Here is a 23571-nt window from a genome sequence, read left to right on the forward strand (position 1 = left end):
AGATTTATTTTCCATAGTATGTCATAACTTTTGCCATGAAAGTTGATTATATAAAAACTTATTGCATATCACAGTACACATAAAGCCAGAACCATAATTGGCGGATGGAGTCGGAAGCTACTGCCAATTGGTTGTTGTTTTCTTTGTATTTTCGACAAGTTTTCATCCGTCGAGTGCGGTTGCGAGCGCTGTTCCCCTCCGTTTTCATCCGACGATCCGACAATTATAGTTCTGGCTTAAGAGGCCGCCTCCACAGGAGATAATTTTTGTCATGTTGACATGTCTTAACAAGAAATGTCTTGTGGAGGCTCGCCATTTCTTGTTATGATTCAATGTTAGACAATCGTGTCTAATTATAAATTGAAAAAAATTTACAAAAAGAAGTATTCATACAAAATTGACATATAAACAGAATAAAAAAAGACAAAGGGCCTTACCAATAATGAATCGCTAAACACACGTTTAAGTATCGTCGGGTTAAATTTTACCGTCGCGTTAAATTGGGTGTATTCGGAATTTCGCTCATCTGTCAGTACCAAAAGAACAAAAGAAAATAGAAAAAAATATCTCCTAAACTGGGTGAAGATCAAAACAAACCAAATTTTTCAAGGACGCGCGCAATTTTAAAGAACTGTTGTTTGTAAAAAAAAACTCATACAAATCAATTTCAAGTGTTTTTTTGGTAGTAACGTTCTACTATAACTTAATTTAGTGTCTAAAAATCGAAAAAATTACGGAATTTAAACTATATTTCTATGCTGTATTTTTTGCTTTTTTGTTTTGTTGGTTTGTTTTTGCTGGTTTGTTTTGATTTTCGCCGAGTTTAAAACGTCAAAATGGTAACTGTAAATAGAAAGAGAAGACAAGGACAAATGTTCGAACTTCCCTATACTAATAATCAAAATAAACACGCGTTTAACTAATTGTGCTTCTATTACCAGAGGTGCGTTCTTTTTCTAACAATAGTCAACTATCGTTGTTATGTCAAAAAATATTGTTAATGTGTCATTGTTAGAAATTGTTGGGTTTTTTACAAATCATTTAGGAACGATTTATTGTTAGATATTGTTAAACTGTCAAACACAAAAAAAAATAGTTTTGAAAATATTTTTATTTGCATAATTATAACAAAAATAATGTTTTTTTAGTCAAAATAAATTGTCTTGCATCATAGAATTGCAAAACTCTGTTTTTATTTTCATTTTATTCCGCTTATTTCCAAAAGAAAAAAATCCTTAAGTTGGTTTTGTAAACAAAACATCCACTTTGACACATCAACAATCTCATGAGTGTTCAACTCATATCATGGAGGTGAGTTGGAAATAGTTACGATTTGTAACTATTTGACACTTGAAAACGAGTTTAGGAACGATGTTCATCTGTCAAATAGTTACAAATCGTAACTATTTTGTAGTTTAGGAACGACAAAAGTTAACGATAGTTAACAATAGTTAACTATTGTTAGAAAAAGAACGCACCTCAGAGGTGCGTTCTTTTTCTAACAATAGTCAACGATCGTTGTTATGTCAAAAATTATTGTTGAAGTGCGATTGTTAGAAATCGTTGGATTTTTAACAAATCATTTAGGAACGATTTATTGTTAGAGATTGTTAGACTGTCAAACCATCAAAAAAATTTCTTTTGAGAATACTTTTATTTCCATTATTATAACAAAAAAAATTGTTTTTTATTCACAATAAATTATTTTTCATCAAAAAATTACAAAACTCTCTTTTTATTTTCATTTTTTCCAAAAGAAAAAAAATCTTTGAGTTTGTTTTGTAAACAAAACATACACTTTGACACATCAACAATCTCATGAATGTTCAACTCATATGATGGAGGTGAGTTGGAAATAGTTACGATTTGTAACTATTTGACACTTAAAAACGAGTTTAGGAACGATGTTCATCTGTCAAATAGTTACAAATCGTAACTATTTTGTAGTTTAGGAACGACAAAAGTTAACGATAGTTAACAATAGTTAACTATTGTTAGAAAAAGAACGCACCTCAGATCTATTACCTTTGTTGTCAAAATGACATCATTGAAGTGACATTTTATGCATGTAATGTAATAATGAACACAAACATAACTACAAAATACCTACATCTTCATATATTTTTATTTTGGTTGTAAAAGTTAAAAAATGGAGCCCAAGCAAGGAAGCCAAAAGTGCTTAAAAAAAAGTTCTTCTATCGTGTCGTGAAGTCCCAACTAACAATTTGATTTCCAATAGTGTCAATACAGGCTAGTTTTTGATTTGTAAAGTAACAACAGCAAATCTTATACAAACCATTTTGGCGTAAATTATCGAGGTTATTTAGTTGCCTTAAGACTTTCTTTCACAAGTGCTATGAAATTAATAAGCTTTTTTAACAACATTTTAACAAGGTCTTTCAATAGTTAGCAAAGACACATTTAGTATGTTCAGAAAATGCTATTTAGCTTCTTAAAGAACATCATAATATAGTATGATTAAGGCTTTCATAAAATGTTAAAAAAAAAAATTTTAACATGTGAATTTATTTATTTTATTTATTTCTTTTATAATTTGTATTTTTTCCCTTTTTAGGAACTTCTTCTGCATTTTTTTCTTCTTCCTGAAATGAAATAAATTTATTTTAATTGAAAAAACATAACTTTACTTACATGCCCCAGGTAGGAATTGAACCCACGTATCCCGCATACCAGCCCAGCACGCATCCACCAGACCAAACTCAATGTAATAGAGAAGTGGAAAATTGTGAATATATTGATTTTGTCATTTGTCTTTTACTATATTCTCCAAAATTGAGATAGCTAATACTTTGCAAAATTATTTTGTCGAATAAGCTGAAAATATATATTTGTTTGCATTTTTGTTTGCATTTTTGTTCAATAAAAATAAAATTGGGTAGGTTTATTATTTATAACTTTTTTTTATTCAGATTTTCCACTGTTATTGTTCATATACATATGTATGTAATTCATTAAATATCCGACTTTCTTCTTAAGTTGAGTTTGGTGATGGAGCTATCCGACTGCAAATATCAGCGAAAGCGATTAATATTTTGCTAATTACAATTTTATCATTTCATGATAGCCACAAAACCAATTAAAAGTGCTAAAAAGAGATTTAATTCACTAACAAAAAATATTAAAGTAAAATTCAATTGGACACCATTTATGTTTACTCACAAATTGGAAATGTCACAAATTAAACAAGCAAACATTTCTATTAAACGTTTACTTACAACAGCAAATAGCTTTATTAACAAGGCGTTGATAAAATGGGTTGTGTATTTGGTGAACCTTTTTAAACAGGTCTTAATGATGCTTAAACAAACAGGTCTTTTTGTAAGTATCTTTAAGCTGTTCTTAAGAAGACCATTTGTAATTTAAATATACAAGTGTTGTTCAGAACTCTATGAAAAGGCTCTAAAGAGGCCTTTTTTTACTTCCAAATGGTTGAACTGCATAATTAAACTTTAAATAAACTTTTTATTAGCTATACCTTGCCGAATTGAAAAAATCGAACCTAATGAAAGCTAAATTGTTAGTTGGGGTACGACGATGAAAATTTGCAGTTTTATTTCTTTTTAACCTGCTGAATACAATGGTGTAGCTGTGGCTTGTAGTACTGCCAAAATTTTACTGAGGGAAACAACAATGGCGTCAGCTGAGCAAAAAGTTGAGAATTCTTGAACTTGCGCTACAAGCTACAGCCACAGCTACACCATTGTATTCAGGGGGTTAGTTTTCTTTTTCAGCCTTTTCTGAAAGTAATGAATATTTATTAATAAAAATACAAATATTTATAAACAATACATTTTTCCATTTTCTTATTTAATAAATTGCCGCCAATGTTATTAATTTTTCTCAACAACTCGTGACTTGACAAATATTTTTTTTTTGCTGTCAAATGACAGTACAAACCGTGCGTTTACATTTAACCGTGCGTTTATAGTTCAGTTTCCCAACTATAAAATTAACGTGGCGTTAACCCTTAACCTGACTATTAAATTGGTTATTGGTATGGAGAAATATTTAAAGCTCAGTTAAATATTTAACTGAGCTTTAAATTTGATTATTGGTAAGGCCCAAACTGTTTATCATGGGTGACGCGACGGCCGTCCGACTCACCGGTGAGTTGCCATCTGTCAAAAATAATTTTACTCCATTGTATTTTTATTTTGCAATAGAGTTAGGGTATAGCAAAAGTGCAAGACCATTGTAAAATTTCAATCCATATATTTTGTTGTTGTAGTGTTGTAAGATTTTACACTTTTGCACTTTTGCAATGATACTAGACCAGTTGCATCGGATCGTGAATACCCCTACTACAACAACAAAATATACGGATTAAAATTTTACAACAGTCTTGCACTTTTGCTATACCCTAGACCTATTGCAAAATAAAAATACAATAGAGTAAAATTATTTTTGACAGATGGCAGCTCACCGTCGCGTCACCCATGATAAACAGTTTGTCTTTTTTATTCTGTTTATTATGGTTGTCGGCTTGTCGGTAAAGCATGAATGAAATTCTTGATGTTTTTTTTTAACAGGGTTGTTCCTCCACTGTTGCTTCTTCTTTTTTTCCATTTTTTATAATTTAATTCTTTGTTTTGTTCGGGTTAATTGATTTTCACAAATTATTTTACATCAAAAGAAACTAAATTACGGGACATGAGTACTGACAAATAAAATGGCCCAATTCTGCCAAAAACTCCAAACATCCAAATTTATCTGTGCTACCTATTTGATGGTGTGAATACTTTTCTTCTCATCTCTAGTAAAAAGTTTCCTTACCTTCTATCTTTCCACAAAGTTTAAAACAAAAATATTTATTTTGGCATCATTGAATCTGATTAAGCGCCATTTTCTTTTCACAAACTCTTGAGGTTGAAGGCGCATAATTTTTCATCCAGTGGAAAAGAAAAAACTAAAAATTTTCCACCACCAAACTTTATTAAAAATATAGAAAACTAAACACAAATATCTTAAAAAAAATGGCAAGTTTAAATATTACATTATTAAAAATATCATTTCTAACTTCTATATATTATAATAAATACAGTCCACAAAAATCTTTGTTGGAAGCCTCCCATCCGGATCCAAGCCCGAAGAACTTCGTCATCTATTCGAAGCCTTTGGCGTTGTCACCGAATGCGACGTCATGAATCGCTGTGGCTTTGTTCATATGGAAAAACCTGAAATGGCTGCCACAGCTATCAAAGCCTTAAATGGCACAGAATTCAAAGGGGAAACAATTAATGTGGAACCCGGTCGGGTAAGAGATAAGAATCAAAAGCCGGGCGGTATTGGTGCCGGCAAGGGTGGCCCGGGTGGTCCACGTCCACGCGGGGGTCGAAATGGTCCAAATATTATGGGAAGAATGCAGAATTTTGATGGGCTCGATGAAGCCGCGTTGGGATTGGAGGGAATTGATGAAAGGACGACAAAAGATGCATTGCAATTGTGTAGCGCTGTGTTTGAAGAAATGAATAAGCTACTGAATCCAGATCAAATGGGTGGACCAAGAGGCGGTGGAATGGGTTTCCCCGATAATTTCATTGAAGAACAATTGGGAGCTGTGATGGGAGGTATGGGTGGAATGGGCCCAATGGGTGGAATGGGTCCAATGGGTGGAATGGGCGGTCCAATGGGTGGTCCAAGAGGACCTATGAATCGAGGTCCACGAAACAACCGCAATGGTCCATTCCCAGGACCAGGTCCGATGCAGGGAGGTCCAAATAGGCCAAATAGAGGTGGACCTCCAAATCAAGGTCCAAGAGGTGGCCCACCAAATCAGGGTCCAAGAGCAGCTCCAATCAATCAAGCTCCCAGAGCGGCTCCAGTAAATCAAGGAAGCAGAGGACCTAAACAGGTATTTAATTAATTTAAATTTTATCTTTTGTTTTGACTAAAATTGTTTATATTCTTTTTTGAAAATGTATATATTAGGGTGGTCCTAAGGAACAAAATATTGGGACGCCCCCTAGAATGGTTCCAAATCTGGCAAAAAAAATTCCCTAATTTTTTAAAATTTGTATCTCTGACCCTTACTGGCCCTATTTTGAAAAGAAGTTTTTTGAATTTTTCGACATTTCCTCATTTGCTTTTAAAAGAAAAAAGATGACATTTTATATCCTCTTAAAAAAAAACAGAGAGAGAGAGAAAGATAGATAGAGTGAGAGAAAGAGAGAGGGAGAAAGATAGAGAGAAAGAGAGAAGAATCTCATTTCATTCAGGTAATTGAAAATGATGGCGAAATCATTATAAAAAAAAAAAATAGACCATGCCGAAATTTTGCTTACTTTTCGCGTAATGAGCGGAATGAAAAATCTGCCTCTTTGTTTATAAACAAACTATCTAAATTTTATCAATTATACGACTGTAGAGTGTTCAGAGATGCTTTATTTGAGCCTAATACGAAGTATTTTCGTTGATTAGTTCAAAAATGAGAGCTGTTATAGTGTTATAGCAAAAATTCAAAAAACTAAAAACTTCTTATCAAAATAGGGCCAGTAAGGGTCAGAGATAAAAATTTGAAAAAATTAGAGCATTTTTTTTGCCAGATTTAGAACCAATCGCACTCAAATTTCGCCAAAAAGAAAAATAAGGACCACCCTAGTATATATACTTCTGCTCAAAATCTTTAGTTATACCTTGGGATAGGATTTTCACACGCTTAAGAACTAAAAATATTCGCTTAAAATATGCTCTTAAAAATAGAAAATATAAAGTGCATATTTTCTATTTTTAAGAGCATATTTTAAGCGAATATTTTTATATGCATTTTAAACCCCATAACTTTATAAAATATCAATATTTCCTTAAAATTAGAAAAAACATTTGGCGTTACCTTCATGAAAATTTATATAATGGCTAAAATGATCATTCCCGAATTCATACATGTAACTTTTTATAATCAGAATTTTCTGTTAAATAATCCAATTTATCATTTGATAGTGTTAGCGTTCATTCTTTTATGAGTTTAGGCAAAGTTGTTTTGTCAGTTTTGCATAGTATTGGCTTACATTTCTGGTAAAAATTTACACTTACACTTTTGGTAAAAATTTCAAGCGTATAATTTCGTTATTTTTTCCAAAATTAAGGAAAATATGCACGTAAAACAAAATAAAATATGCAAATTTTAAAGGAAATCTCCTGATTCGTAAACATAATTAGTTGCCATGCTTCCAAAGTGTTCCTAAAAAAATAAAGTTCGTTAGTGTATTTGTGTTTTGTGTTTGTTTATTTTTTGTTTATTGTTTAGGAAGTCGAAAATATGCTAAACTGCAGCAGTATTATTAACCAAAAAAAAAAAAGACGAACTAAATTAAAAATTCAAGGTCTGAAAACTGATACATGTTAAAATAATTTTTGTTTTTTAAGAAAACAAATTTTAAGAAATGGATCAAGTGATAGTTCTTTCCAATGATTTTTTTTCAATATTTGGTATTGTCTCCTCTAGCGCATGTGATAACTTGGAGTGGTTGTAATTATTCTTTCACTGTAGTTTTCAGTTGATTAAGAATGCTTGCAGATTGAATTTTTGAATTGAATTAACTTTATTTAGCTTAAGAAGCCATTAAGTTAACATTGTTTACATTTTTACACCTTAACTTAAATTTATGTCACAGTTACCATGTTTCATATTAATCTCTTATGATAATGGAATCAAACTGCGTTCTGTAAAAACGATAATTGATCACGATGTAATTGACATACATGAATGTTAATGGTACCATTGAAAAGCCAACATTGAAACAAAAGCTTTAGTCAAATGAACTTAAAATTCTGTTCACTTTATAAAGATCCAATCAATATAAATGAAGTATTTAAGGGAAAAAAAACTGAAATTGAAAGAGAGTGTACCTCCTCTGGAAAATTGAACATTAAAAAGAAAATGAAGTGCAATTTATTGACAGATAGCGCTAATGCATTATTATGTTTTTTGCAACAATTCAAACTAAAAAATTCAAGCTTTAAAATGAGACCATGAGACTTTGAAGAAAAAATATTTTATCCATTGCAATTTTTGTATAAATTTAAAATATAAGAATTTATTTGATTCCTTTTTTTTTGATCCTAAGTATAGTAGCCCAGGGCAATTAGTAATTTAAATCGCATTTTTCGCGGGACAAAATTTTTTTCATGGAATGTGTTCGGGTGGTTGTCCTTATCATAAAAGTCAATTTGTTGGGATAATTGGAGGTTGGGAACAGCCGCCATCTTGGAAAAGAGATTGGTATCGTTTTTATTGAATAGCTCCATTGTTATTCATTTTAACAAAAAATGAGAAAGGTAAGACTTATTAACAATTAAATTATCTAAAAAATGATATACAAAACAATTCCGTGAGTTGATTAAATAAAATTTTATAGTTGGTCAAAGTGCGGGTTTGTATCGCAAGGTTGGGACAAAATGACATTTTTTCATATATCTGACGAACTTTTGATTTGTTTGGATAATTCTTCAAGAATGAATTGTAGTACTTATAATTACCTATAAAATGAGCCTACAATCGTTATTGTCACCATCGTATTGTAGAAGTAATCTAACTCCGAAACTCTCCATGTGCTAGTCAAAAGTAAGAAAAAAGCTGTTTTTTTGCTAGTAGGCCGAGAAAATTTTGGGAGTAGAGGTATAACCAAAATATAAGTAGGCAGTTTTGCAGCCATACGCGTGTTAATGTCGATTTCAAAGGTCTAACAACTCTAATTTTGTGCGTTATACGGTTTTTGAGGGGTTAAATAACGTAAGTTTTCCAGTTAATGTGAATGGGCTAAATTTATACTATTTGAAATTTTAAATATACAAGCTGATGCTCTATTATTTTTCCTAAATCTGGACACCTAAATCTCGGCTATGGGGTTAATAGAACTCACGATATAAGCTTTTTAACTAACCATATCAGGCTTTTCAATTCAAATAAACAAACAAAAGTCTAAACAAAAAAAGCTTCTAAAACATAATCGTATAAACGGCTTATATATAGTTCTATTGGTCACATCCTCAAGATTGGGGTGTTCAGATTTAGGAAAAATAATAGAGCATCAGCTTGTATATTTATAATTTCAAATAGTATAAATTTAGCCCATTCACATTAACTGGAAAACTTACGTTATTTAACCCCCCAAAAACCGTATAACGCACAAAATTAGAGTTGTTAGACCTTTGAAATCGACATTAACACGCGTATGGCTGCAAAACTGCCTACTTATATTTTGGTTATACCTCTACTCCCAAAATTTTCTCGGCCTACTAGCAAAAAAACAGCTTTTTTCTTACTTTTGACTAGCACATGGAGAGTTTCGGAGTTAGATTACTTCTACAATACGATGGTGACAATAACGATTGTAGGCTCATTTTATAGGTAATTATAAGTACTACAATTCATTCTTGAAGAATTATCCAAACAAATCAAAAGTTCGTCAGATATATGAAAAAATGTCATTTTGTCCCAACCTTGCGATACAAACCCGCACTTTGACCAACTATAAAATTTTATTTAATCAACTCACGGAATTGTTTTGTATATCATTTTTTAGATAATTTAATTGTTAATAAGTCTTACCTTTCTCATTTTTTGTTAAAATGAATAACAATGGAGCTATTCAATAAAAACGATACCAATCTCTTTTCCAAGATGGCGGCTGTTCCCAACCTCCAATTATGCCAACAAATTGACTTTTATGATAAGGACAACCACCCGAACACATTTCATGAAAAAAATTTTGTCCCGCGAAAAATGCGATTTCATGCCCATATTTTGACTAATTTCCCTGAGCTATAGTAAATTAAATGAATATTATATATTTAATAATAATTTATATTTTTGAATTTTCTGTATTATATAAACATGTTCTATTATTTTGCGTTTAAATTCGTTTTTATTATTAATATTTTTTAACTCTTGCGGAAGATTATTAAAACTATTGAAACCCATTTAAAATAATTGTTCTCTGACCTCTGGTTGTTCTTGATCATTCAATTCTAAGGTCACCACTGTTTCTTAAATTGTATTCTACAACTTCATCAGTACAAACTTTTTTACATAAATAATCGGGATACATATTGTTTTTAATTTTATAAACAAATATAATACTTAGCATAAAAAGCCTTTGGTTAACATTAAACAACTTCAGTGTATTTAACATATTTTCGGTCGCAAATGCATCTCTTCAACATTTTCTAGACATGTTCTATTGAATTTAAATCCGGATACGAGTATCTGAGTGTTCAATTCAAAGCTGGGCCCTATTCATAAACATTGACAGGTGACAATTCTACAAATGTCGCACTTGTCTGACAAATTTTCGTTTCATATTACATTGGGCACGTTCAGGAAATATTAGGGACTAGATATTAAGGCAACGTCATTTTCTGAACGGAAATTTGAGCAAATTGACTAAATTAGTTTGGATTAGATGTTATTGTCAAATTTCGAAATTTATTTAAGAATTTTACCGGTCGCATCGGTAAGACACCAAATGTCGCTTAACTGTAATGAATAAATAAAATTAATTATAACCGATAATGCACTTTTTAGTTGTTTTTCGCACAAATAAATTTAATTTTGCTAAATTAATTCTTTAATTAAAAACAATCTGCTGTCATGTTGACAAAAAAAACTTTCCTAAATGTTTAGGGAAAATTTTCTTGCCCAACTTTCCAGTCAGCTTTCCAACAAAATTACCTAAATTGGAAGGATTTTTTTTGACAGCTGACCAATCAGAGACCGAGAAATTACCTAAATATTTAGTCCCTAACGTTTCTGAACCTGCCCATTGACAGAATGACAGGTGACATATTTGTTAGTTAAATAGAACGACAAATTTGTGTTGATAGTTTTGTCTCTGTCAGACTATGACAAATTTGTCGTTTTTGTGTTTTCACAAAAATGTCTTGACAATTGCTAGTAAACTCAATTCAATTCAATTTTGTTTTTATTGAACTTGTTATTTACAATTGACTTAAAATTAACTTATGTCTAAGATTCATTGGGCACGTTCAAACAGTTAACATAAAGCTATCGGATAGCTTTTTGTTGTTGTAAACAATGTTAAAAATTAGCAAAGAAACGAACCATTTTCTGTCAAAAAATAATCTGAAGGTAACCAAGAATTTTTGGTATACCTCAGGTATCCGAGTGATCAGCTGATAAACATTTGGCTATTTTTCATTTAAATTTTTATTCGCGCCTTAAAATAAAATTAATTTGCAAGAATTAACATTAAATCGATTGTGCAAGTACTATGCAACAATAAAAACAAAGGAATTTGCTCAATTGAAACAATTTCCTCTTTTCAATATTTACATATTTTTTTGTAGCTTTTTTGGCAAGCTATCTGGATAGCTTCTTGTTCAAAGAGATATTCCAGATACGGGTATCCCAGATAGCCTATCCGATAGGTCTTTGAACGTGCCCATTGATAGATACAAAATTTTGTTGGCACAGAGGGGGCCTAACCTTATACAATGACTAAGTTATAAAATATATATAAATATTATACATGGATAAACTTAATTTAAAGTCTGCTGACTAGGTTGTCCTCTGGGTGTTCAGACCCGGATGTCCAGTTGTGGGGTTGGTTGAGTTGGGTTGGTTTGGTTGGCGTTAGCCACGGTAGTAAGCCGACTGTGTGTCGGCGTAAAGGTTAACTTCTTATTGCTAGTAAACTACCAGTAGTACTTTGTCGCCTCCCAAAGGAACTGGGCTATAATGTCAAATTATTTATGGGACTGAAATTAAGCAATTGTCAAGTTGTCACTTTCATAAAGTCACCTGTCGCACTTGTCAATGTTTATGAAATAGGGCCCTGGTATATTAAGGTCCATTTTCTTCACTCGGAGTTGAACATAACTTGAGAATTTTTAATATTAAAATTCTCAAGTTTTGTTCAACTCCGAGTGAAGAAAATGGACCTAAAAGCTTGAAGATATTATCAAAGCACTCTAGCATGCATTATCTTGCATCAGACTAAACTGTGGATCAAATCTAGGGGTGATTGGAACCGCATTGTGTTCGAGGTTATCAGTCAAGTATCTTTGTATACCTAGCTTAGGTCTAGTAAAGCAGATTTTACTCCACGAAAATTTATGACTCTTCTTTAAAAGGTTCGCGGGTTGACAGACAGACTTCAGCAAATCTCTCCCCAAATCTTCCCCAGAAACATTGTATTCCATGTCTTGAATTTAAAATCACTCCTTTCTCATTTGAGAATATAACCATAATACATACATAAAGAAATAATAGGATTTTCTGTAAAAAAATAAGATGTGCGGCAAATTTGAGCAGGAGTATATAAACAACATTTAATTCAAATTTTGTATTTTTTATCACTTTGATAAAGATAATTAAAAAATTGAAAATTTACGCATTTTCTGCCATGCCCTATATACAGGGTGTCCCAAAAGTAATGGATCAAACAAAATATGCTGATAGGAGAACTTAAGGGCTCTCAGAATTTGGTAACTTGTTCATCCCAAATCCTTACGGTTTTCGATTTAATGCAATTCTTGTGAAATTTCGAAAAATCCCTACTTTGCAACAGTATTTTGCTTCCTGCGCCCATTATTGATTTTTGTTTTTTAAAATTCTTTTATAAAAATATTGCCAAATAAAAAGGAACAATTAATTAATCAAAATATTTTTTATTCCATACGCCATTTCGCTGCAAATTAACTAACAGTTTCAAGTTTTATAAAAAATCAATTTCTAACTTTAATTTGAGAGCAACACCGCATAAAAAATTTTTACGGTGTGAGAATGGTTTATTATTTTAAAAAGTTGCCCTGTTATTCTAGTTTTCAAAAATGTATAAAAGTTCGCAAAGTTGCATTTAGATCGCATAATATTACAATTTTAATTCAACAAAACAGGGTTTTTCAGAGCAAAAATACAAACAAAAATAGAGGCTTTTGTTCAAAGAAAAATAAACAAATAACAGTTCCAGAAAATGTGTTTATTTTTGGTTGTTTTTTGTTCTGAAAAACCCTGTTTTGTTGAAGTCAAATTGTAATATTATGCGATCTAACTGCAACTTTGCGAACTTTTATACATTTTTGAAAACTAGAATAACAGGGCAACTTTTTAAAATAATAAACCATTTTCACACCGTAAAAATTTTTTATGCGGTGTTGCTCTCAAATTAAAGTTAGAAATTGATTTTTTATAAAACTTGAAACTGTTAGTTAATTTGCAGCGAAATGGCGTATGGAATAAAAAATATTTTGATTAATTAATTGTTCCTTTTTATTTGGCAATATTTTTATAAAAGAATTTTAAAAAACAAAAATCAATAATGGGCACAGGAAGCAAAATACTGTTGCAAAGTAGGGATTTTTCGAAATTTCACAAGAATTGCATTAAATCGAAAACCGTAAGGATTTGGGATGAACAAGTTACCAAATTCTGAGAGCCCTTAAGTTCTCCTATCAGCATATTTTGTTTGATCCATTACTTTTGGGACACCCTGTATAATAATTCAATACTTATAAGCAAAACCATTGTTAGAAATATAAGAATTTGATGAATAATAGTCTAATCTAAACCTCAACAGGTTCCCGCCCAACCAATTCAACAAAATCGACCTCAAAATCAAGGCAATGCTGGCCGCCAGGGTAATCAAGGAAACCAAGGATTTGCTGGTCGGAATCAAGGCAATGTTGGTGGGCGAGTTCCAAAACAAGGAAATGTTGGTCCAATTCGTAACGATCCCATCAGACAGCAAAGGGCAGCTGCACCATATAACAGAGGACCAATTGGTCCCGTCGACAATGAAATCAACTTTGCTGACGATGTTCCAATTGTCCAAAGTGCCAGAAACTTTGCCAACAGTTTGGCTACAGGAAGTCAGATTGACAGGTGGCCAGCGAATGATAGAAACTTTGGGGGCAATAATGGCGGCATGAACCAACATCCCATGAATCGCAATTTTGATGAAGATATGCCAGTGGACAATTTTACCGATGATGTTCCAATTGTCATCAACATGGTGACTCGTCCCAATCCATCTGTTGGAATGGGAAGCGGTGGCGGTGGTAATCGCAGAGGAGGTTTGGATAATCAAGGTCCAGTTAATCAAGGCAACTTTGGACACAACACTGGTGGAGGTGGAAATGATCGTTTCCAAGGATCTAATGATCGATTCCAGGGTGGAAGTGATAGATTCCAAGGAGGAAATGATCGTTTCCAAGGTGGAAATAATGATCGTTTCCAAAATAGTGGGAATAATGATCGCTTCCAAGGTAACAGTGGAGGCGGCGGTGGTGGAGTAGGAAACTTTGGAAATCAAGATAGGAGAGGATTTGTCTTGCCAGAAAGAGAAATATTCAATGATACTCCTAAATTTGGAAATCAGAATATGCGCAGTGGTGGCGGTGATTCGGCTTTTGGTGGACAAAATAATCGAGGAGGAAATATGGGAGGTGGCAACAGGAATGCTGGATTCGGTAATAACAATGCTGGCAGAACACAAAATATGTCAGAGGGTCGTAATATTGGAGGCGGTAGTGGCGGAGGCAACATGGGTGCAAGTTCTGGAAACTCAATGTTCACGAGGAGAGCAAATAATGCTGGAGGAAATCTTGATGGAAATAATATGTGAGTACTTATTTAGTAATTTGGTTAAATTTTATAATTTATGTAGACTATTTAAATTTTATCATTGTCGATTGTGGAAATTCTGCCTTACGAATTTTTATTAATTAAGGGTCAATTTTTCAATAGTCAGATAAACCCCAGTTAGAGCTTATTCCTAGGAATATCTGTTTTTTTTTGTGTTGACGTTGAACGTTTGATAGTATGATGATTGCAAAATCAGTGTTAAGAGAAATGGTTGATTTTGTGATGACATGAAATTTCGGGAAGGGTATAGCCCGACTCAAGACAACACGACTTTGTACACACCGACTCACGACAGCCCGACTCACGACAGCCCGACTCAATATATAGCACGACTCAAGATAGTCCGACTCATAGCAACTCGACTCAGGTAAGTGTAAATTTTTTCGGGCTTAATTTTTTCAAGAATTGTGACGAATTTTGTTATTGATTTGTGGTTAAGTGTGTATATTTGATTCTTGAGGAGAGTAAAAGTAGGAAAAATAATGTGTGAGGAAAATTTGGTTAGTTTTGTTGATTGGAATTTTTTGGTGTCAACTGGGATAGCGAAAGTTTATGTGATCTTTTCCGCGCGCCAAAACAATCCCAAAGATCACAAAATCCATCATAATTCTCGAAAAACATTAAACCCCAAAAAATACACATCTACCGAGTTGTCGTTAGTCGGGCTACGGAAAGGCGGGCTATCTTGTGTCGGGCTGAAGATTGAATCGGGCTATCTGAGTCGGGGTGTACAAAATCAATCCAGAAAATAAAATTTTGGAAAGAGTTTAAAAACAAACAAAAATCGGATGTACTATACTATCAGAAGAGTTTTTGGCTTGCGTTGACTGTTGATGGTTTGTCACCGCAGCATAGGGATCTCACTAATCTATATTAATCGTTAAATTTTGGTTCTTCTTCAAACTCAATATTTTCTTTAGCCTGCCAAATTTTTGCGGGCCTAGATGCTAAAATTTATGTTGAAGCTTAAGACAAGTATTTTGCGTCAAAAATAAACTACTCATCGAATTTTTATTTTATTCGGAAATTTTAAACGTTCATTTTTTATTTTTCTAGAATTTAATGTAAATCATTCGGTGTTAGTTTTTCTTTTATCTTTTCATTTGGTTTTTGAAATTTTTAAGGTAAAATTTATTACGATAATAGAGAACGCTTAAAAAGTTTGGCTTACTTTTTTATGGCTTTTTATATATGGGCAATTCCATGGTAACTCACGTTACATTCACAAAAATTTCCAACACATAAATAATTTTTTTTTTTCAATTTTAATGTAAATTGATACGAAATTATTATCCATGAATGGAGCATAACTATTACTTTCATAATTAACTAAAAAAATTGTCTTTATTTTAAACATTTGCCTGGGAAAAATAAAAGTTTGATGGTAACTCACGTTACAAAAATCGGACACGAATTTTAAGAGTCCGACAGAAGTTTTTATGTGAAATTAAGAATCTCAATTTGTTTTCAATGAAGATTCCATACATACAAAATTACAAGCTTTTAATATGAGTGACAAAGCCAAATATTTTTTCAATATTTCGAGAAAAAATTTTAAAATATTTAGGTAACTCACGTTACATTATTTTGGTAACTCATGTTACCTGCGATTTGTGGTTCCAAAAGTAAAGAAAAGATGCATTTTCACTCAAGTTTTTTTTTAACCGAATAGTGTGTAACGAAGCTTGCTTGAATGTTAACTTATTTTAGCACTCACGAGGGGATGTTGTCATCGTGACTATTAGACTCATCATATTTTCAGTTTGCTTGTTTTTCCGTCATTTTCATGTGAAATTCTTCTGTTGTTGGCAAGCTTATGCTATAAAAATGCTTTAAGATTATTAAACTCCATAAGGGAATACAACAAAGAATCTTTTCTTGCAACTTGCATAAAGAGTTTCCGTTTGTAAATAGTAATTTGCTAATAAAAAAAAGTAAAAAAGACTGCATAATTTGTTCAAAATTCGTGTCCACTTTTTCATGGAATTACCCATATGTCAAAATAACCATTAAAATCAAGTTTTCAATGTTCTGCATCGGTTAGTGTAAGATAAATACAACTCTATTACTTGGTTCTAGAATAAAAAGTTTTTAAAAATATTAGTTTTGGTGTGTCCAGTTAATTTAATGAGATTTTGATTTGATATTCGGTAGGAATTGGAAAAAGCAAGTCGTACACTTCTGAATTTCCTTAAAAAAAGACTGATTTCGAAACTGAATAGGATGCTTCACAAACGTTAAGAAATGCTTTTTACATGTCTAAAAGAAAAACTTAGATTTGAAGCCAAAAATTAAAACTAACTAATCTTGTGAAAAAGTTTAAGAACAAAATAAAGGTTTAAAGAACATGGATTGTTTAAATCATTCAAATTGTTTGACCTAATTTTGTATTGTGAGCTTTATGTTTTCTAGAGGGCATACAAAATGAGGTGCAGTTTAATCTGCAGAAAAATGTCAAAAAAATGGCAAATTTCCGAAGCAACTCATTATAGGACTTATAATGTGTGAATTTGTCTCCCGTTGAAAGCTCAAAGTGTTGAAAACTCCAAGTGGATTTTTGAAGTCTTTTGAGTTTAATTTGCTATTGATTTATCCTTAGTCGTTTTTTTTTTGTGTTAACTCAGAATTTTACTGAGTAAATATTATTTTAGTAGCCGTATTTTGTCTAATAATCAGTAGACAAAACAAAAACAAATATAAGGTTTGGGTAATCCTTTTTATAAGATCTTATGGGTACTGAGATTAGTTCGTTTAGGGCTTTTATTTGGATTTAAGTTGAAGGCATTGTCAAGTTCCTATTATAAAATTATATGTGAATAAAGTGATTTTTTACTTCCTCACATTTATTTTAAAAATTAATTCTATGAAAACTATATAACGTTAAGAATAAATCTCCCGAGCCAATTATAGCATTGTAACGTTCAAAGCGCAAATAAATAAAAATACAATGCAATAATACAATGCTTTGTTCAAATTGGCGAACTTTAATTAATTTAATTTTAAAGTTCAAGTGACCTCAACTCAACTGGCTCCACTTAAAATAAAAATAATTTTTTATAATTTTTGTTATTTTTTCTTCGTTATTTAATTAATTTATGTATATATATATTTTTTTAGGGGCAACAACCGCATACGTAATGATATCCCAGAAACAAACCGTGGAGGCAATTTCGGCGGAAACAATAACAACCGTGGAATGACTAGCGGAGGTATTGGTGGTGGTAACTTGAACGCCAACAACTCTGGATTTAACCGAAATAACAATTTGGGGGGTGGAAATAGTAACTTGAATGGACCCATCAGAGGAAATGATAGAAACATGGGTGGAAATACCGGAATGAACAATAAAAATATGGGCGGAGGATTTGCCAGCAACAACAACAACAACCGAAACATGGGGGGTGGTGGTATGGGCAATACCAACAACCGAATGGGTGGAAATGCAGGAAACAACATGAACCGTAATAACAATATGGGAGGAGGTGGTGGTGGTGGTGGAAACCAAATGAATTCAATGAACTTTCAAAAAGATTTTCCCGCACTAACTGGTGGTCAAAATATGAACATGAATAACCGGTAAGTTTTAATTATACTAACTAGAAGAAAAATTATAGCCTTTAATAAGGACTGCGTTAAATATAAAAACAAAAAACAAATAAACGAGACATTTAGATGTCCTTTTCTCTTGTCTAATATTATGTTCACACCAAACACAAATCTGAGATTTCGTTGATTTCAAGTCTTAGTTATTTATTTTTTTGTTCAAGTTTTTTTGAACTGCGTTACTTCACCAGAATTCATTAGGTCAATCAAATGGTTATTTAATTTTTGTTTACTTTTAAAATATCAAAAAAAAAAGCAAGCTTATCTAACGTTGGATCTCAAGATCCTTAAATATACGAAGCTAATCTAACGTTTCAAGAGCAGCTGACTATTTAGTTGATAGAGGAAAGACTTTCGAAGTCTATTAAGACCCCTTAATGCGTCCTCGATACAACGATCATAGTTGTTATATATTTTTTCTTTCAAAAGTCGTTGAATTCGATCTGAAATTACGAAATCTTTTTTTTTTTGAAATTCAAGATTTTGTTTTGGATGAGAACATACTATGAGATGTGAACGTTTTAATAAATTTTATTTGCGTAAACCAAAAGTTCTCGCTCTAACGTCTATCAAACACAACACTATTCCCCTTTAAATAAAAAAAAAACATGATTTTTAAATCTAACTAATCAAAATCGATTTATTTTTACGAATTACTCTTTTTATAGCAATAATGGGCCACGCCAAAATATGATGTCGAATCGTCGCTATTAAAATAATGAAAACACAAACAAAAAAACTAAAAACTTTTAAATTATTCACTCTCCCCAATCAGTGCAAATCTTAAAAACGCACGAGAAAATTTTATTGACTTTAAGAGAAGATTAATCATTTAAAAGTAGTATCGTAGATAAAAAAAAAGCAACACATGGACAAAATAAAAAAAAAAACATAAACAGCACTGTCATGCGGTCAGTCAACTGTTTTCATCAATTACAACATTATTATAAGACAGCATAATATTAATCCAAAAAAAAACCTAATAGTTAAGTAAATATAAACAGGAAAACATAAAAAAAAAATCAATGTAACTACTCAATTCATTGCTCTCCTTGCGGAATAGCGTTTTCGTTTAATTTTATTACAAAAAAAAAAATGTTCCCAACTACAACTAAAAATAATATCGACTCCTGAAGTTTATTTTTGTTTTTTCAATTTCAATTTTTAAAACAGAATCAAAACCGCTGGTATTATTATAGTTTATTGTAAATTTTCATAAAACCCAAAACAAACGGTACACAATGATACCGTACTGGACAATTTATATTATTTTATAAGTAATATGTAAACATTGCTATATTTTTTTTATTTTAATCGGATAAATAAATGTGTACTTATATGTATTAATTATGCATATTAGCTATTGATACAACAACAAAATATTCGTGTATTTCTGGTAAGGTTTTCAAAATCCATTCCAAAACAATAATTATAACTACCTTTTTCATTGGAGAAGCTTGAGAAATAAATGCGCCTATTTGAAACATTTAAAAATAATAAAAAAAATGGCTTTTATTACAAAAAAATAAAACTAAAAACATTGGGATCTCCACTACTTCTTTACAAATATTGCAAAAAATATTTGATTGGGAAATGAAATAAAAATATGAAAGCAGCAAAAGGGAGAAGGAAGAGAGCTGTATAAATAAGGTGAATGTTGATTTTGCGTGAATAGGTCATAGAAGTGACTAATTTGGGCGTATACCGTTATTGATGTTAATGTAAAATTTCACTTTTTGTTTCAAAAGTGTCTTTTTTTTTCAGAAGGTTGAATTTTTATTTAAACCTTCTGATTATTGAATTGATAAAATTGAGTAAAAGGGTACAACCACCGTTTAAATGCACTTTTACTCTACACTCACTAGTTATTTTTTTTTTTGAGATTTAACGCCTTTTAATAATAATCAAATAAAAAATAAAGAAATTTAAGGCAAAAATTCTGACACAACAGAATCATTTGCTGCATAACAATCAAACGCCTTAAAGTCGCAATAGAAGCTATAAAATGTTAAACTTAATAGTGGTTTGCTCTTTTAGTTCTGAAGAAAGCTTTGAACAGAACCAACAGAACATGTTCAACACGCCCTGAAAATTGACAGAACGTATTTATTTATTATTGTAACAGATTTTAGAACAATACAGTCATTTGTAAATAGCTGTTAAATTGGGCCTATTTGAGCGCTGAAATTAGATTGTAAGCATAAAAAATAAGGTACCTACATGGATTTTAGAAATTTAATAATATGTGTATCCATCGTTTGGATTTTGACTATGCATTTTTTCTCTTTTCTCGACGTTAAGCGTAATAGGTTATTCACTCAGAATGTTCGCTCGATTTTTTTCTGAGCTCGTAGTTTGGACTCTGAAAGAGCTCTGAACGATTTCTAAACAAAAAAGTTACACAATTTTGAGCTTTGAATGCACTGAGAAAAAAAGAAAATCACATAATGCCATTTATATACAGTCGAATATATGTATAATCAATAAATGTTGCGATCAATACTGCCGTGCTTTGCAAAAAGAGCGTTATACATTTTTGAAGTTTTGACATAAATGCATTTTACTGACAAGAGGAAAAGTTGAGAATTCTATATGTGCTCATTTTCAAAAGTGATTTTAAGCATATTTTTTAGTTAACACATACATAATATAGTTCTCAAGCTTCCCAAATGCGTACCTAATTTTTTTTGGTATGAAGAAACATAAGATTCTCATGCATACAAAAAAAAAGTTTAAAAAACGTGAAATTTTGGAAATTATTCGGTAAAATAAAAAAAAAACTATTAGAAATGCGTTTTTGACTGTTTATATTAAAGTATATCAAAAACGTTACGTGCCAGTGGAAGTAAAACTTTGTATTCGAAATCAGCACTTACAAATCCATACTGTAGAAAATTATGGTTTGGTTCAAAGAAATCCTAGTGCTATAATCACCAATATTATGCATTTTGATCAAAAGTGAATCGATTGAAGTAAAGTGCTTTGTTGCAGATTTTGTTCTAAAGATAATTAAAATGCTCAAGAAAATGCGTTTTAGAATAATGTTAATTAGTTTTAAGTTAGATGATTCCACAATAGGTGGTCTGTCACATGCATACCAAAAAGAGAGGGAAACTTTTGAGCATCATTTATGTTTCTTTGTTTAAAAAAAGGGAATCAATTCCAGGTAAATTTTGATTTGCTACAGCTGCCAGTAAAAACATTGAAAGTAACAAGTAAAAAAAACGTATAGTAAACTATGGACCAATTGAAAAATTTATAGGAGTGCTTGTACATTAAAAATATTAAAATTTATCTAAAGAACAAGCTAAAAATAAATGATTCTTGGCTACTTGGTTAATCACAGTCTGGAGGCGGTTTCAATGTTTTAAATTGATTTTTTCGTCTAAGCACGAAATAAAGGGTTGCCACGGATTAAATGTGCACAAACTGAAAATAAAAATACTTTTTTGAAACGAATGTTATAGGTAAAACAGACAGCTCTCTCCTCCCTTCAATTTCTCTTATATTTGAGAATAATTTTAATTGAATTTCCTTTTCAAATTAGATGATAGAAGAACTAGAAGAATACTTTATGCGAAAGTATGTGCGACATCGACATCTTAAATTCCCTTGGCATCTTTAAAGTATGTGGTCAGTAAAATTGCTTACAATTTGATGGATAATTTATTGCGGTTTGTATACATAAAGTAAAAAACAAATCATGGCTATACATTCAAAATAATTTCGAAGCCAAGGTTTTGCTTAACATCTAGTAATTTGGATAGATAACCCTATTTGTACAACAAGAAGTTTGTTAATATTTTTAATTTAGTCGGTAAACAGCGGGCAAGGAAGTGCCAAGTTAAAGAATTGTGTAATTCGAGCTTATGTAACGAACTAAACAGGGTGTCTCCACCAACCCAAATTGCTTTAGTTAGATGCAATTTTGTAATGACTTGTGTAATCTATGAAAAATTTACGTTACAAAGCTTCTATTAGCCACTTAAATTTGAAGTTAAAATCGAATGAATTATACTTAAATCAACAAAACCAACAAAAACACTTAACGAAACTAATTAACCGATATGTATACAATTTACTACGCAAAACAGCGTTTGAAGTAGTGAAACAACATAACTTTAGTACCCTGCGAATAACGTGTAGCTAAAAGTTAATCAAAAAATGTTTTCAAAAGCGAATGAGATATTTGTAATAATTTCTTACCGAAATCTAAGCAGAACACAACAGTCAGCTAGTAAAATACTCTCGTACATCAAAATATTCAAAGTTTTACGATCATGCGGATCGTAAATTTATGTAAGTATTTATATTTAAATTTTACTCAAGACTTAATTGAAGACATTAAGATAAAGAAAATAACAATAATTGTTAGATTTAAGTTTCGAAATGCGTTCGTAAGAAAAATACAAAAAAAATCATAAATCAGGGCTTTATAACCAAAAAGGCATGATTTTTGCAGTTATCCTCCGCTATATCGAAAAAGACGTTAATAATTCAAACCATCCTTTTTTTTAACGTACTTTAACTCTCTCTGAAGAGAAGAATTAATAACGTTTAGCGGCGGATCACTGTAATAGGGTTTTTATTTATTGATCATTTAATTTCTATAGTATTAATTAATTTTGCATTCATTTTCCTTGCTTTAATTTTAAGTATTATAAATTTGCTTTTATCGAAATAAAAACATAATCAAGATTTTCATAATTTTAGGACCTCTAAGGCTGGTGACTGGAGAATGTGGACTGATTAATAGGCAAAAATCCACGAACAATTTTTAATTAAATGTTTTAGTTAATTTTGTTTTGTAAAAAAAATATATGTTTTGTTTTTAAATTAGTAAAAATATAAAAATGTAGCTGCCTTTAAATTAGAAAAAAATCATTTTGATTTAAAAAAAAAACCTAACTGTGATAGTAACTAATGTGTTCGTAAGCTTAAATAATGAGTAGTACTCACATTTTGTACCTGAAAATAAATATTTTAAAAATACATCTAAAATTTTGTATGAGTATTGGATTTTGTACAAAGGAATGACATAAAATAAAAAAATATAAACAAAGATAAGTATTCCTACGAAGTAAAGTCGTGATAGGCTGAATGGAGATCTTAAAGGTGCCTGCAAAAGTCGAAATCAGTTTCAAGATCCGGATGACTGAACGAAGAACTGGAAAATATTTCCAATAGGTTTGCTGATATTTTAGAGATGGCAAATGGGATATGTGGTGAAAACTTAAGATTTAAAGGAAACACATGTGATGTACGGTGTACAATTATTCGTTTTAAAATGGAAAATTATGATATCGAAAATGAGTGCTTTTGATGACAGTAGAAAATATGAGTTT

At 31.2% G+C, this 23571-nt stretch overlaps 1 protein-coding gene across 2 annotated transcripts; it reads left to right on the forward strand.

Moving 5' to 3' along the window:
- Positions 1–4869: 4869 nt before the first annotated feature.
- On the forward strand, positions 4870–23091 carry LOC129914514 (putative uncharacterized protein DDB_G0286901). Of its 2 annotated transcripts, none has more exons than XM_055993806.1 (5): positions 4870–4997; positions 5063–5872; positions 13557–14599; positions 17741–18199; positions 22940–23091. In XM_055993806.1, exons 1-5 carry the CDS (start codon positions 4995–4997, stop codon positions 22977–22979), a joined length of 2355 nt encoding a protein of 784 aa, XP_055849781.1. In that variant the 5' UTR covers positions 4870–4994; the 3' UTR covers positions 22980–23091. The 2 variants fall into 2 exon arrangements, with proteins under 2 accessions (XP_055849781.1, XP_055849779.1); XM_055993804.1 differs by lacking the exon at positions 22940–23091 and adding an exon at positions 18895–19831.
- The last annotated feature ends 480 nt before the right edge of the window (positions 23092–23571 follow it).

Source organism: Episyrphus balteatus, chromosome 3 (genome assembly GCF_945859705.1).
Source record: "Episyrphus balteatus chromosome 3, idEpiBalt1.1, whole genome shotgun sequence".
NCBI classification, from domain to species: Eukaryota; Metazoa; Arthropoda; class Insecta; order Diptera; family Syrphidae; genus Episyrphus; species Episyrphus balteatus.